The sequence below is a fragment of the Pelodiscus sinensis genome, chromosome 3, assembly GCF_049634645.1.
Source record: "Pelodiscus sinensis isolate JC-2024 chromosome 3, ASM4963464v1, whole genome shotgun sequence".
NCBI lineage: Eukaryota > Metazoa > Chordata > Testudines > Trionychidae > Pelodiscus > Pelodiscus sinensis.
In genome coordinates, this window is record NC_134713.1 from 33,854,738 (window position 1) to 33,871,674 (window position 16,937).

General features: G+C 41.9%; 1 protein-coding gene across 1 annotated transcript in view; it reads right to left on the minus strand.

The window, feature by feature from the left end:
• The window catches only part of TPO (thyroid peroxidase), a 73,857-nt gene that overhangs the window by 35,981 nt on the left and 20,939 nt on the right, over positions 1-16,937 (minus strand). Inside the window, exons 3-5 of the mRNA XM_014577489.3 lie at positions 13,548-13,705; positions 9,128-9,260; positions 985-1,114 (exon numbers count right to left, since the gene is read on the minus strand). Of these exons, the coding sequence (XP_014432975.3) occupies positions 985-1,114; positions 9,128-9,260; positions 13,548-13,705 (421 nt within the window). The remainder of the gene's footprint in view (positions 1-984; positions 1,115-9,127; positions 9,261-13,547; positions 13,706-16,937) is intronic.

Consider the following 16,937-nt stretch of genomic DNA (forward strand, 5'->3'; position numbering starts at 1 on the left):
CAACATAATACTGCCAGCTCAATGAATGGTGGGTAGCTATGTTGGCAGGAGAGTGTCTTCCACTGACATGTAACTGTGCACATGAGTGATCTTGCCAGCAAGCCTTATATCCATCAGGGGAGAGGGGGAGGGGGTTCAGAAAGATTTTGTCAGTATAAGTGCTAAGGAACCATATTCATCTGCAAAAGCGGCGAGGAATCCTGTGGCACCTTATAGACTAACTGAAGTGTAGGGGCATAAGCTTTCATGGGCAAAGACCCACTTCGTCAGATGCATGTAGTGGAAATTTCCAGAGGCAGGTATAAATATGCAGGCCAGAATCAGGCTAAAGATGACGAGGTGGATCCCATCAGGGAGGATGAGGCCCACTTCTAGTAGCTGATCTGGAGGTGTGAATTCCAAGAGAGGAGAAGCTGCTTTTGTAGTTAGCAAGCCATTCACAGTCTTTGTTTAATCCAGAGTTGATTGTGTCAAACTTGAAGATGAACAGTAGCTCAGCAGTTTCTCTTTGAAGTCTGAGCTACAGTTCATCTTCAAGTTTGACACAATCAACTCTGGATTAAACAAAGACTGTGAATGGCTTGCTAACTACAAAAGCAGTTTCTCCTCTCTTGGATTTCACACCTCCAGATCAGCTACTAGAAGTGGGCCTCATCCTCCTTGATTGGATCCACCTCGTCATCTCCAGCCTGATTCTGGCCTGCATATTTATACCTGCCTCTGGAAATGTCCACTACATGCATCTGACGAAGTGGGTCTTTGCCCACGAAAGCTTATGCCCCTACACTTCAGTTAGTCTATAAGGTGCCACAGAACTCCTCGCTGCTTTTGCAGATTCAGACTCAGACTAACACGGCTACCATTCTGATATTCATCTGCAGTTTGACTTCACTGATTTAAAAGGGATTGTACAATCCCAGGCATGCAAGTGTTTCAAAATGTAACCCAGTGCAAGTGTTTCAAATGATCTGTTGGTGTTTTTACCAATGGCAGTTGAAATCCATTAAAAAAGAAGCTGGAATTCCATCCTTTGGGCTGGCTGATTCCATCTTCATATACTGGAGGAAGCCATCTAGCCAGAGCAGTGTTGGAAGCTCCCCATCTAGGATTTTCCCTGGGGAAATAAAAGACAAGAATATGTTTTTGCAACAGTTTTGATTTTAAATTATTCATCAGATATGGGTGCATTTCCCCATATTGGGCTACTTATTAAAAGGATCTCTGCAAAGATACCAAGGTACCCCAAAGCCAACTGGACCCAAAGGAAGGACTAAAAAATCATTATTTGCTAAAATAAATATTTTTAGGGTCTGAACTTTTGTTCCTAATTAGTCTACTATCCTTTTAAAAAGTATGGGTGCTTTGCCCACGTAAATGTTTTGAGACTCATTCCTTAGAAAAAAAGGGAAATAAACATTAAAACTCCTGCCACCCTTTCTCACATGCTCTTACTTAGAGCTGGAAATTGGGAGATAGAACAGGGAAGAGTAAGGCTGGAGGAAAAAAGGAATAATCAGTGGATTTGTGAGGAAGTAGAGAGGCAACATCATTTGACCCTGGTCTACACTAGGCTCTTATTCTGAAATAACCCCTCCCTCCACTTTGAATGTATAAGCAGTGCATCCACGCTACCAAATCCGTTATTTCGAAATAATGGACCATGGAATCTGGATTCTGTACTCCTGCTTTTCACAAAGAGTAACACTAATTCTGAAATAGTAATTTTGAAATAATGGAAGTGTGGGTGCTCTGGTGCTGCTAATTCAAACTTATTGGCTTCCAGGAGGCCTCCCACAGCTCCCAAGAGTGCTTCCAGGGGTTATAAGTCCGAGGTACTCCATACAAATTAATGGAGCCTGCCTCTGACTAATTTTGATGCTTCCCCATAGTGAGGACACATTAGTTCAAAATTTGTTAAATCAGGAATTCTTAAGTCCACTTTAGGAATTTCAAAATAGTTTCCTAGTATAGATATTGACTAGGAGTGAAAAAACCTTAGGTGAAATTCTGGCACCAACCAAGTCAATGACAGAACTCCCAGTGGGGCCTGGTCCAGCCCCAGGTAATTATCCTTCTAACATGAACAGATCTACATACCTTTTAAAATACAGGCAGTCCCCGGGTTACGTACAAGATAGGGACTGTAGGTTTGTTCTTAAGTTGAATCTGTATGTAAGTCGGAACTGGCGTCCAGATTCAGCCGCTGCTGAAACTGATCAGTTTCAACAGTGGCTGAATCTGGACGCCAGTTCTGACTTACATACAGATTCAACTTAAGAACCCCAGGCATCCCCAAGTCAGCTGCTGCTGAAACTGATCAGCGGCTGATTCCAGGAAGCCCAGGGTAGGGGCTTCCTGTAGTCAGCCACTGGTCATTTTCAGCAGCTGCTGACTTGGGGACACCTGGGGCAGAGCAGCTGGGGTGCTGCTGGGTTGGTCCAGTGGCGCCCAGAGCAGCGCTACGGGACCAACCGGCAGTGCCCCAGCTGCTGTACCACAGGCGTCCGGAGCAAAGCGGCGGAACACGCGGGCAGCGGGACAGCCCAGACGCACCGTGGCAATCCTGCTGCCCTCGGGCTCCGCGGCTTTGCTCTGCTCTGCTCCCCCTCCCCCTGGTCTGCAGACCAGGGGGAGGGGGAGCAGAGCAGAGCAGAGCAGAGCAGAGCAGAGCAGAGCAGAGCAGAGCAGCGGAACGCGCGGCCAGCTGACAGCCCAGACGCGTCTGGGCTGTCAGCTGGCCGCGTGTTCCGCCGCTTTGCTTCCTTTCCCTGCTCTGCTGGAGACCAGGGAGAGGAAGGGCCCCGTTTGTAACTGCGGATCCATAGAATCATAGAATAATAGGACTGGAAGGGACCTCGAGAGGTCATCGAGTCCAGCCCCCCGCCCACAAGGCAGGATCAAGCTCCATCTACACCATCACTGACAGATGTCTATCTAACCTGTTCTTAAATATCTCCAGAGAGGGAGATTCCACCACCCCTCTTGGCAATTTATTCCAATATTTGACCACCCTGACAGTTAGGAATTTTTTCCTAATGTCCAATCTAAACCTCCCCTGCTGCACTTTAAGCCCATTACTCCTTGTCCTGTCCTCAGAAACCAAGAGGAACAAATTTTCTCCTTCCTCCTTGTGACACTCTTTTAGATATTTGAAAACTGCTATCATGTCCCCCCTTAATCTTCTTTTTTCCAAACTAAACAAGCCCAGTTCATGAAGCCTGGCTTCATAGGTCATGTTCTCTAGACCTTTAATCATTCTTGTCGCTCTTCTCTGTACCCTTTCCAATTTCTTTCTTGAAATGTGGTGCCCAGAACTGGACACAGTACTCCAGCTGAGGCCTAACTAGTGCAGAGTAGAGCGGCAGAATGACTTCACGAGTTTTGCTTACAACACACCTGTTGATACAACCTAGAATCATATTTGCTTTTTTTGCAACAGCATCACACTGTTGACTCATATTCAACTTGTGGTCCACTATGACCCCTAGATCTCTTTCCGCCATGCTCCTTCCTAGACAGTCGCTTCCCATCTTGTATGTATGGAACTGATTGATCCTTCCTAAGTGGAGCACTTTGCATTTCTCTTTATTAAACCTCATCCTGTTTACCTCTGAACATTTCTCTAATTTGCTTAGGTCATTTTGAATTATGTCCCTATCCTCCAAAGAAGTTGCAACCCCACCCAGTTTGGTATCATCTGCAAACTTAATAAGCGTACTCTCTATCCCAATATCTACATCATTGGTGAAGATATTGAACAGTACGGGTCCCAAAACAGACCCTTGAGGAACTCCACTTGTTATCCCTTTCCAGCAGGATTTAGAACCGTTAACAACAACTCTCTGACTACGGTTATCCAGCCAATTATGCACCCACCTTATCGTGGCCCTATCTAAGTTATATTTGCCTAGTTTATCAATAAGAATATCATGCGAGACCGTATCAAATGCCTTACTAAAGTCTAGGTATATGACATCCACCGCTTCTCCCTTATCCACAAGGCTCGTTATCTTATCAAAGAAAGCTATCAGATTAGTTTGGCATGACTTGTTCTTCACAAACCCATGCTGGCTATTCCCTATCACTTTATTACCTTCCAAGTGTTTGCATATGATTTCCTTAATTACCTGCTCCATTATCTTCCCTGGGACAGACGTTAAACTGACCGGTCTGTAGTTTCCTGGGTTCTTCTTATTCCCCTTTTTATAGATGGGCACAATATTTGCCCTTTTCCAGTCTTCTGGAATCTCCCGTCTGCCATGATTTTTCAAAGATCATAGCTAAAGTCGTAAGTCGTAAGTCGGACGTAAAGACGTAAGTCCACGTAACTCGGGGACTGCCTGTACTTTACATTGGAGAAGGATGTGATACTGGGGGGATCAATAAATTGGCAACTGAGCTCAAAACAAGTAGATCAGAAGTACAGAGAGACCCCAACCAAAGAGTCTGAAGTTTTGGATGTTAATTCCCTATTTTTATAATAAACCAAACTAAAATCCTCTCATCTCCCCATACCCCGTATCTATGATGTTTAAAATTCAGATTCACATTTTGCAGCATCAGACCACCTCATGATGCTGTAATGACCCCTATTAAATTAGCTGAACACTGTCAATTCAGATAATAAGCACTGGCATCCTAAAACAGGCATTAAAAATGAATTTGCCTGGTTCTGTATTACCATCTGGTAATCTCAGAGGGTTGAGGCAAACTGGTGGGGCACTGTGAGAAAGTTGGTGTAGTTCTGTAACCAAAGGCAGTATGAAAGTAGGTCTCTTGGATGCTCAATCTAGAACATCTCCTAATTTGCTAAACACACACAAAACACTCAAAAGCAGAGATAAAATACTATATGCATATTAGGCTTACTCTGATATTCTAAGGCTGAGCCAGAAAGAACAAGGAATGTTCAGACACAGAAAATGGAATTACAGGGTGCTACACATACATTTATATGACCATGGTGACAATAAACAGGGAACAATTATTTTGTTAATACTTCACTGATCTTCAGCATACCAAAGTAGCTCAATTTGCAAAGCTATATGGGACAGTAATACACTTAATTAACCATAATAATTCACATTGGAAGGTTGAAATGTGCCTTAATAAAGCATTCAAATTAGTTACAGTTGATTTGTCTTTATTGAAATTGCATAAAATATTGCACATAGTGTAGTGCTATTCCACTCAATTAAAAATAATGAAATGTTAATTTAACTGCTTAACCAGTGATTTTTCTCCTGATTACCCTTTATATTATAGCAGTTCACTATAATGTTACAGAAGTAAAATCCCTTTCAGTTGCTTTTTATTATTATGTAAAGATGGAATTAATGTCATATTAAACAATATTTCAAACCTGCACAGTTTAACAAATATACTTGATTCTGTATTTATGGATTCCTCCTCTGTTCTCTGTATTCACATATTATACTTATTTTAATAGTATAAACTGAGCACTTTAAAAAGTTCCCTATAAGGCAATGTATGGTCTACTCTAACTGTAGAAAGAAAGGACTGAAAAAGATCCAGAGATTAATCTAGTTTATATTATTCAAACAAAACTCTCTCAGAGTCAGTGGAGTTTTGCATGAATCAAGTGAGCACATCTTAGCCCAGGCAGTTGAAATAGAGGATTATTGTTTCACAGATCCCTGTGATATAATCAAATACGATTCCTTCCATTACAAGTGGGGATTTTTCACTCACTTATGCTGGCATTACATATTTTTGGAAAGCTCAAAGTTTGCTTTGTTGTGCCAAGTTTTAAGAAGCAGTTTATTACATGGATTTATACCCCTTTAATTTATACCCATTAAATGTGCCTGCCTGATTTTGGAATATATGAATTAACATGGTATGACCTATGACTCTATAATAATTTAAACTGGAGGACACAATGTTTTATATCTTTCTGAGCTGTCAGAGACTCAGCTCAGGAGAATGAATAAAGAAATAGAAGCAAGCATAGATCCTTTGGGATTACACTTAAGATCTCACATGAAAGGCACTTGAACAAATGGCCAGAAAAATTAAAAAATGAGAATAATACAATGAAAGTCCTTCATTAGCTAAAGAGAATAACCTAACTAACTGGAAAATTAATTTTTTGTAATAACTAGATTTTAGAGATTGAAAACAGATTATTTTATCAAATTTACTCAGGATGCACTTGAGAGTGCCCAGCCTTTTCACTCCACATGCATCCACTGCCAATACAATTCCACAGCTGATATTTTTAAACATTTGAAACAAAAATTCTGAATTTCCTGTTTTAGTTACACGTGAGTAAAAAGTTAAAAATCTCCTTAAAGCAGAATAAAAATGTGACTGAGATATTCTCGCATTTCCCAACACATACAGGGGAGTTAAAGACATCTTTTCAGCTAGGAAATAAAAGCATTAGGGATCTTAAGGTGCTCAAAAAGAATAGTTTTCTAAACAGTTTATTTGCATTATTCACCCAATTGAGATTCGACTTTGACTAGAGCTTATAACTCTTAGATGCCTCTGAAAATTCTAATATCTCTTTTAAAAACCATTTCTTTCACGTGACTTCTTCCCATGATGCAACACTCTCTGTTACCAACCAGCGCACTGCATAAAAGTGGGAAAAGTGGAGGTGCAAGCCAAAAGCACTTTGGCAAAACACTGTTCATATAAAAAGTGCAAAGGATCTCTGAAGAATCCAGTGAAAGCATGGAATATGAGATCTCATTCAAGAGGGTAAACTCCCTGGTACAGTATTTGTGTGTCTGCTCTAGACAAGGAAAGAGCTAAACACAGTGCGATATGTTTTGAATCAAGAGCTCATGGAGTACAGGGCTTTCAGAACAGAAGTCAAATTCTAAGATAGATGTAGCTCCACTAAAATTAACAGAGCTAAACTATTATAAAGGTGCAGATCTGTCCCATGAAGCCTTAACAAATCCATCCTTCCTATCTTTCATATGACTAGAACTCCTTAATCTTCAAAATCCCTTCCATTTCCCTAAACAATACAAAGTACTCAGATCAGTGCCACATACCTTAGGACCAAGATAAAGCTTTTGCTTGGACATGCCTACCCACCAAACCCCATACATTAAAAAATAAGTCTGCACATGCTTTTGAATGTTACACCATCACATACACTGGCCTGGGTCACCAAAGTCAAGGACAGTACATCTGTTAATCTCTATTTAAGTGGAAAATTCTACAACTGTGAATGGCCAAAGCCATTCTCTACACAAGCTTACATTCAATCCTATTACATGATGCATTTGCTTGAAGGATTTCATAGTGAAGTAAAATTATTTCAATGCTGCTCAGTAATCAATCCATAAATCAAGTTACTTGCCCCAAATATGCATACATATTTCAGACTAATTAATCAAAAGCACAGCTAAATCAAAGAAATGTGCTGATTACTTAAGTACATCTTAACTAGATTCCTCTTAGTAAACAGCTGTGCCATTAGCTTTAAATAATATCCATGCAATGCTGTTCTGACTTACTGACCTAAACTGAATTGGATTCTATTAATGGATGATTGGATTGACTTGACTGACATGGAGTTTGCTACTTCATCAACCTAAAAGTGGAAGCCGTGGTTCTAGAAAAAATTGCTGATATCTGTATAAAAGTCACATTTTTTTATTTTAACTTCTGTGTTGAGACTTTCAAAGCTGGTTTACATAGTAATGCTATGGACTTGATCCTCAGCTGCCATACATGAACTTAACACAACATATTTCAGTGTAGACACACTGACTTACACCTCATGACACCCAATGATTTTAAAGGTCTTACTCGCCACTGTCTTACATCATTGTTTAGGTTGAACCTCTCTAGATCAGAACTATCTGGTTCAGCAACTTCTGTGGTCTGTCATGATTTTAGTTAGCCAGATGTCCTGAGTGTCACCAAGTTTCTTACAGTCTCATAAAATTTGAGCTACTAGTTTTGGCTCTCGGAGTTCTGTGCTGTTCTGTAACTCTTATTTACCCATAGCTGTCTTTTAAGAGCCCAGTAAGCAGTGGAAGTGTTGGTAATGCTTCTAGACAATGCATCATCAGTGATCTACAACCCATCCTGGACAATGATCCCTCACTTTCACAGGCCTTGGGAGGCAGGCCAGTTCTCACCTGCAGACAACCCGCCAACCTGAAGCAAATTCTCACTAGAAACTATACACCACACCGTAGTAACTCTAACTCAGGAACCAATCCATGCAGCAAACCTCGGTGCCAATTCTGCCCACATATCTACACCAGTGACACCATCTCAGGACCTAACCAGAGCAGCCATACCATCACTGGTTCATTCACCTGCACATCTACCAATATAATATGAGCCATTGTAACCCACACACCTAGTGTGGTTACTGAGTAATGCAAGTGGCATCTAGACCACTGCAACAGTTAAGATCAAGAGACCTCTACAACAGGGGTTGGGAGCCAGCTGGCTTTTAGCTCAGAGGGTAGAGGCTCCTATAGTCAGCTCCCGAGGTTCCAGGTTCAAATCTGCCTTGGTGGCAGTTACACCATCATGTGCCAGCAATGCTCCTCTGCTATATACATTGGCCAAACTGCATAGTCCCTACGTAAAAGAATAAATGGACACAAATCATATATTAGGAATGGCAATATACAAAAACCTGTAGGAGAACACTTCAATCTCCCTGAACACACAGTAGCAGATTTAATAGTAGCCATCCTGCTGCAAAAAACGTCGACTTCAAAGAGAAACTGCTGAGCTACATACAGTTCATCTGCAAATTTGACACCATCAGTTTAAGATTAAACAAAGACTGTGAATGGCTAGCCAACTATAAAGCAGTTTCTCCTCTCTTGGTGGTCATACCTCCACATCAGCTGCTAGAAGCGGGCCTCACCCTCCCAAACTGAATTAACCTCGTTATCTCTAGTCTTATTCTGGCCTGCATATTTATACTTGCCTCTGGAAATTTTCACTGCATGCATCTGATGAAGTGGGTCTTTGGCCCACGAAAGCTTATGCTCCAATACATCGGTTAGTCGATAAGGTGCCACAGGACTCCTTGTCGCTTTTGCAGATCCAGACTAACAGAGCTACCCTTCTGATAGGAAGAGAACTGTGTCCTAAAACAGCACAAGTTACATACCTGTTATTGCAAGCACCAGTGATGAGGCGGTATTTATTGGCTAGGCAATTATTTGGACATTTTGGTGGCAGCATGTAAGACAGGCATCCAGAAATATTGGCAATCATACTGAGAAGATCAGTGGTTAAGAGATCTGAAAAATAAAAGTCCACCCAATATGACCAGTTTGTGTATTATATTTATTATGTAATAATGTTTTATCATAACAAACTTCAGCATTAGTCAGCTGTTACCTATGTTATTTCTGCTAATGTATTCATTATTCACGAGCATTTCATCACATAGTTTATGAGAACAAGGTCATGTTAGCTTTTCATCCTCCCTAATACATCCCTGAACATCTGTGGGTGCATCTAGACAGCACCCTTCGGTCTGACTAAGCTGGGAAAGAGCTTATTTTGAAATTTGGCGCTGTGTAGACAGAGCCAAATTTCAAAATAAGGCACTATTCCTACAAATCCCTTAACCAGGGAACCTGGAATAGCATGCCCACTATTTTGGGAAATAGCAGGACCATTTAAAGATGCGGCATTGATATTTTGGTATATTTCTGGTATCCCAAAATAGCGCCGCAGTCTAGATGGACCTTAAGATACATAGAATTATTTCTACTTTCTGGCTAGCTCCAAAGGATATATAGAATTTATTAGACACTATCCCTAATACTTTTTATTAGAACTGGTTAAATTATTAATTGAATTCATTAAAATTTTCAGCAGTTTCCAGGATCTAAGGAATAAAATATACAGCAAAAGGGAAGAGATCCAAAAAGTTGGTGTAAAATTAGGGCCAAGGTGACCTGACTACAGAAAGGAGCTAACATTGTACTTTTAGGGTTCATTACTCTCTTTATGAAGGCACAGAAAGCTTGTCATTAACAACTGTGTTCCTTTTCTGAAACATAACAACCATCCCAACACAACATTGACTTCAGCCTGGTGTTGTCTTCAGCCTGCAGGTCCCTAATCCTAGAGCCTCACCCTCTCAGGTGGAGGATGACATGTGGTCTCTGCAGCCACACCCACATTCATATGTCACTAGAACCAGTCCTCTGCACTCAGGGAGCTACAGACAGTAGATGGAGACCAGGGAGCTTCATTGTTCACTGTGAGTCACATGATTTCAGACCCTGCTGCAGCCAGCCTCCACAAGAAAATTCAAGCCCTCAGTAAAGCAAGACAATCCAGCCTTCATACTAATTTCAGACATGCTGAAGACTGGCTACTCTTCCATAAGAGGTGGGGAAAGAGAAGGCAGCCAATCAGAGCTGCTATAGGAAGCAGTTGTCTGCTTCTCAGTCCTGGCCTCCCTGGCCTGTAAACTCTTCCTACAAGTTTGGGTTCTTCACAGCCCTCCTTGTCGGAGCCTGAGTGAGTATGTGTGCACTGCATTCAGGAGCCTCTCAGCATAGACAGATAGGCTATGTCTACACTACAAAGTTAATTCGAACTAACGGATGTTGGTTCGAATTAACTTTGATAGGCGCTACACTAGCGCTCCGCTAGTTCGAACTTAATTCGAACTAGCGGAGCGCTTAGTTCGAACTAGGTAAACCTCATTCTACGAAGACTAAGCCTAGTTCGAACTTACTAGTTCGAATTAAGGGGTGTGTAGCCCCTTAATTCGAACTAGTGGGAGGCTAGCCCTCCCCAGCTTTCCCTGGTGGCCACTCTGGTCAACACGAGGGAAATTCTATTGCCCCACTCCCGGCCCCGGACCCCTTAAAGGGGCACGGGCTGGCTACGATGCCCGTGCCAGGTGCAAGCCTGCCAGCACCCAGCTAGCAGACCCTGCATCTGGCACGGCTAGAGCCAGCCACCCGATGGCCCCCAGCCCTCCCCCTCTTCCCGGGACCAGGCTGGCGGCTCCCGGGAGCTTGCCCGGGACCGCAAAAGGCGGGCACCCGCCTGGTCTAGTGCGGACATCGTGGACCGTGTCCACGACCTCCACACTAGGCACAGGAAAGTGGCCGTCTAGGGCAGGAGAGCTGCCAGCCTGGCCACCCAGGAGCAGGTGTCCATGAAAATCAAGGTGATCCACTGAGACCCCCGAACCTGAGCCCTGAGCTTACAATGGCCGTACTGAGTCAGACCAAAGGTCCATCTAGCCCAGTAGCCTGTCTGCCGACAGCGGCCAACCCTAGGGACCCTGGAGGGGATGGACCGAAGACAGTGACCAAGCCATTTGTCTCGTGCCATCCCTCTCCAGCCTTCCACAAACTTTGGGCAGGGACACCACTCCTACCCCCTGGCTAATACCACTCCATGGACCCAACGTCCATGACTTGATCTCACTTCTCTTTAAACTCTGTTCCAGTTCTAGCCTTCACAGCCTCCTGCAGCAAGGAGTTCCACAGGTTGACTCTTTGTTTTGTGAAGAACAACTTTCTGTTACTAGTTTGAAGCCTGCAACCCATTCCTTTCCTTTGGTTTCCTCTAGGCCTTCTATTATGGGAACTAATTAAGAACTTTTCTTGATGCACCCTCTCCACCCCACTCATGCTTTTATAGACCTCTATCCTATCCCCCCTCAGTCTCCTCTTTTCTAAACTGAAAAGTCCCAGTCTCTTTAGCCTCTCTTCATATGGGACCTGTTCCAAACCTCTGATCATTGTAGTTGCCCTCCCCTCTCCCACCCTCTCTCTTCCCCTCTCCCACCTCCTTTTCCCAGTCTCCCCCAGTTTTGTTCAATAAAGAGAGATTCTATTTTTGAACACACGTTTTCTTTATTTTGTACATCAGGAAGGGGGGCTAGGGAAGGGTAAGTGGAAGGAGGTGAGGGAGGAATGGGGTACAAGCCCCCGATGGGGAGGACTGGGCTGGCTCTGCGGGCTTCTGGGGATGGAAGCTCTCCTGCAGCCCCCCAATTGCCCCCTCTCTCCAGATGGCAGCCTGCAGCAAGTGCAGCCGGTCTGATGGCCGAGTGCTGTGATGCGCCCAGTGTGGGCACTCAGGGCACTCCAAGCCAGGAATGCTTTGCAAGCGGGGCACCCCTGAGAACTGTCTGTCCGGGGTGGGGGTCGGGTTCCTTTAAGCACAGCCCTCGGCTAGCCTGAGGCAGCAGCTCCATGCTCTAAGTCCTCATCTGATGCCCTGCCGGCACTGCTTCCGGCCATCCTTAACCCCGGTTCAGGGTCCACTCTGTGTGGACATGCTAGTTCGAATTAGCAAAATGCTAATTCGAACTAGTTTTTTAGTCTGGATCCGTTAGTTCGAATTAACTAATTCAAACTAAGTTAGTTCGAATTAGCGCTGTAGTGTAGACATAGCCATATAGACTCAAACTAGCAGGACTTTAGCTAGAATGCCTCAAATGTGGACATTGAGATCATGAACTTCCAGCCAAATCTCAAAGCCAAACAAGTCAGCAGGTGGGCTTGTGCATAAGCAACAGTGTCCATAAGAAGGCATTATAGCACAGAACTTCGCACTCCACAGCTATTCACACCCCCAATGTCTGACATCATAGATAAGCCCTTAATTTATGTGGAAGGCATGAATTTCCTAAGAAAATGCTGTGAGAAATAACTGCAGTGTTTGATATTTGTTTTCAATAATTCATGGCTTCCATCTCTTGAACATTAAAAAATGGCGCCTTTCCAACACTAAGAAAGAAAATAGATATTATTATAATGTTATTATTTATAGATATTGGCAATCATACTGAGATTAAGCAACATCTCGGTATTGTATTAAACTATGACATTTTGATGTAGATGTGGTATTAAACCATGACATTTGGATGTAGATGTGAATTTCAAACATCCCAAAAGGCAAGGGGTTTGGTTTGGTGTATCTTAAAATAAAATAAAATAAAATAAATATTTAACTATCCAACTTTGACCTTTCCATAAAACAGTAAAAATAGCAACAAGGATAATAGCATACAATGCATAAAATCAATGCACCATGAAGATGACTTTTGGAAGTGAAAAAGTATTTTAATGAAAGGGGAAAGTAAGAATTCCTTCCATTTCTGGAGGAAATATATTTCAGGAACCCAGTGACCCAGAGGAAAAGATACAGAATATAGTCTTCTGTCTCTGCCAACCTCAGGCTCCAGAAAGACCGAAAAAGAAGCAGCCCAACAAAATGCATAGGATATTCAGTATATTTTTGAGATTTGTAGATAATACAAGTGCATTCTATGATTGCATAGAATGCTAATGGCTAAATGGCTAAAACTGCTGTTTACATCCTCAAGCACCATAGCAGTAGTTAGAAGGAAAACACAATAGAGTGTAATTATTTTGTAAGATGCTTTTAAGAACTGAACAACATGCACACTATCTCTAAGGTATGGGCATGAATAGTGCTCCTGCCTGCAGTAGAATAAAATAAATATGAAGTCAACAGAGCTTCAATCTAAGAGATAACCCTCAAGCAATCAACAGGGATTTCTGCCTGCGTGTTGTATTTACCTCTTGGATGCAGTGAGCGTTTCTGCTTCTGATGAACATTTTTTCTCAGAACTTGTGTTGAATTTCCCCTTCTTTCAACTGCTTGAATTTCTTGTTCAGGAAATATTGAGAAAGCCAGCAGCAGGTCAGGAGCTATTATTCCCCTTGTTCGGAGATGTCTATAACACAGATAAAACAGGTATTTTTAAAGTGTAGCATTTAAATATCCTGACATTTGTAAATAGGGAGTAAGTGGGAAAGATTGAACCTTTTTATCATCTTTTGATATTTTCAAACTTGTGTGTTCATATTAACAAGGGAAAATTGATTCTCTTCAGTGTCCCCTTTGTGTGAAATATTAATAATTATATCTAGAAGTCTGCCTAGACAAAAAGGAAAATACTCATGGTCGGAAACTACAATACAACTAATAATAATGAGAGTACACATATGGTTAATAGTTAAAGATTAGACTTAGAAATACTATATTTTAGGAAAGAATCCAACATATATGCTAAGGTTCCTTGAAGCCTGACAGAAGTTTTCCAAATATCTATGTAGTTGTGGAGTTCCTCCATGAATGGGAGAAACAAGGAAAATTATCATGGCAAAAGAGACTTTAGTTTGCTAACAGACAACAAATTAAATATGACTTTACAAAGCCATATGACAACAAAGCAGGCCCATGAAATTTCAAAGGTGCTAAATTGTAACAAGAAGGTGCAAATCCCTCTGGTAAAACTGCATTCTAACTATTGCATTCAGGTCTATGACTCATTTTTTCATCTTAGTTGGAAACACCATCACTTGGGATTGAAGAAAATGCTTAAGATATTTAGTGGAAAATACCACTGCAATAATATTCTGACCTTTCTATGGCTGCATCAGAAATAATGCTGACGGCCAGAGGACATTTAGCATTCAAGTGGTAAATAGTTACCAAGGACAGAAGAAATATATGTTTGTGGTGAGCTGATGATGCCCGGAAGCAAAATTTGTATGAGAGATAGAAAGGGATACCTTGTGGACTAAATACTAATGAAAGTCAGGTCTGGTGGTGCTGGGCCGAGAGAGGGGCACCTTCATCTGGTCCAGAGCTGCTGTGGTGAGAGAGGGCTAGAGGGAGTCCTCTCTCCCTGACATGGCCTGAGGCGGCCTGCTCCAAACTCCTTATACCTGGCCCTATCCCAGAGCTCACACCTCCAGCTGGAGCCCTCACACTCCCTCACCCAAACCTCTTCCCCAGGCTTTAGCCTCCTCCTGCAGTCCAGTCCAACCTCAGAGCCTTTACTCCCACTTGGAGCACTCATACCCCAGCATATCAAGTCTCTGTACCAGCCCTGAGCCCTCTCCTGTATCCTTTTGCCCCACCCCTGCCACACTTCAACTACATATTGGTGCACATAACAAAATTCCTTCCACGCATGGATGTAAAAATTAGAGGGAACAGTTGTAATGTAGCATTAACTGAACAGTGTATCCAAACAGTAGGTTTGTTTTAAAGGTCACAATTACCATCACAGACAACGTAAGAATAAAATACATAGTTGAGTGCTCAGTCAAGAAACAGATCACTCAGTCAAGCTTGTGACCCCAGACAAGTATCTACAGTAAGAAAAAAAGCTCCACAGAACATGCAGCTGTCTGAGTTCCAATGCACTGTGCACATGCCCATATTCTATCAGTGAAATGCAGCAAATGCTATTACAGGAGCTCCCACAAATATTCAGCCATTTAGAATTTGTTCCAAAGCCACCTGAATAGGTTCCCAATGACTTCCATGCATCCAGAATCAGATACCTAGAATGTGAAAAACCCACCCAGGCATGCCAAGTTCAGTTTGGAGATGTGTTCTATAGGCTCATGCTTTATATATCATTTGGATGGAAATCTTTATTTCACACAGAGAAAAATGCCTAGTCTTCACAACCTTATATTCCTTGAGCTCCACGGCAGCTGGGCTCTGCATGTGAATGGTTAGGAGAATTGGGTCCTGACTGCAAACAGGCAAAAAATGTTAATAAAAATTTTTTGGTGAAAAATGTAGAATTGGTAACATCAATGTGTTTCATGAATTGTTTGTTTCAAGAAACAAACAAACAAACAAACAACAAAAAAGCAGTACCAACCAAACATGAGCAATCTGGAAAAAATCAAAATGTTTTGTATTTACATTTTAAAAATTAAATGATTTGGTTTTTTATGGTTCAAAACAACTTTTCATTTTAAAATTTCCTTTAATTTTATTTTAAAATTACAAAACATGGAGAATTGCTTAAAATAAAAATGGAATATATTCAATTACAAACAGTTTTCACAAACTTTTCTTTTAACAACAGATTAAAAAAAATTGGTTTTGGTCTGATCCAAAATTATTTTCCTACATAACATAAGAACATAAGAATGGCCATACTGGGTCAGACCAAAGGTCCATCTAGTCCAGTATCCTGTCTACCAACAGTGGCCAGCACCAGGTGCCCCAGAGAAGGTGGACTGAAGCCAATGATCAAGTGATTTGTCTCCTGCCATCCCTCTCCAGCCTCTGACAGACAGAGGCCAAGGACACCATTTTACCCCTGGCTAATAGCCTTTTATGGACCTAACCTCCATGAAATTATCTAGCTTCTCTTTAAACTCTATTATAGTCCTAGCCTTCACAGCCTCCTCTGGCAAGGAGTTCCACAGGTTGACTACATGCTGTGTGAAGAAGAACTTTCTTTTATTAGTTTTAATTTCATTTGGTGTCCTCTAGTTCTTCTATTTAGGGAACTAATAAATAACTTTTCTTTATCGGCCCTCTCCACACCTCTCATGATTTTATATACCTCCATCATATCCCCCCTCAGTCTCCTCTTTTCTAAACTGAAAAGTCCCAGTCGCTTTAACCTCTCCTCATATGGGACCTGTTCCAAATCCCTAATCATTTTAGTTGCCCTTTTCTGAACCCTTTCCTAGGCCAAAATATCTTTTTTGAGGAGAGAAGACCACATCTGTACACAGTATTCAAGATGTGGGCGTACCATAGTTGTATACAGGGGCAGTAAGATATTCTGGGTCTTATTTTCTATCCTTTTCCTAATAATTCCTAGCATCCTATTTGCCTTTTTGACCGCCGCTGCACACTGCGTGGAAGTTTTCAGAGAACTGTCCACGATAACTCCAAGATCTCTTTCCTGATTTGTCGTAGCCAAATTAACCCCCATCTTACTGTACGTATAGTTGGGGTTATTTCTCCCGATGTGCATTACTTTACACTTATCCACATTAAATTTCATTTGCCATTTTGTTGCCCAATCACTCAGTTTGGTGAGATCTTCTTGGAGTCCCTCACAGTCTGCTTCTGTCTTGACTATCCTAAACAGTTTTGTATCATCTGCAAACTTTACTACCTCACTGCTTATCCCTTTCTCC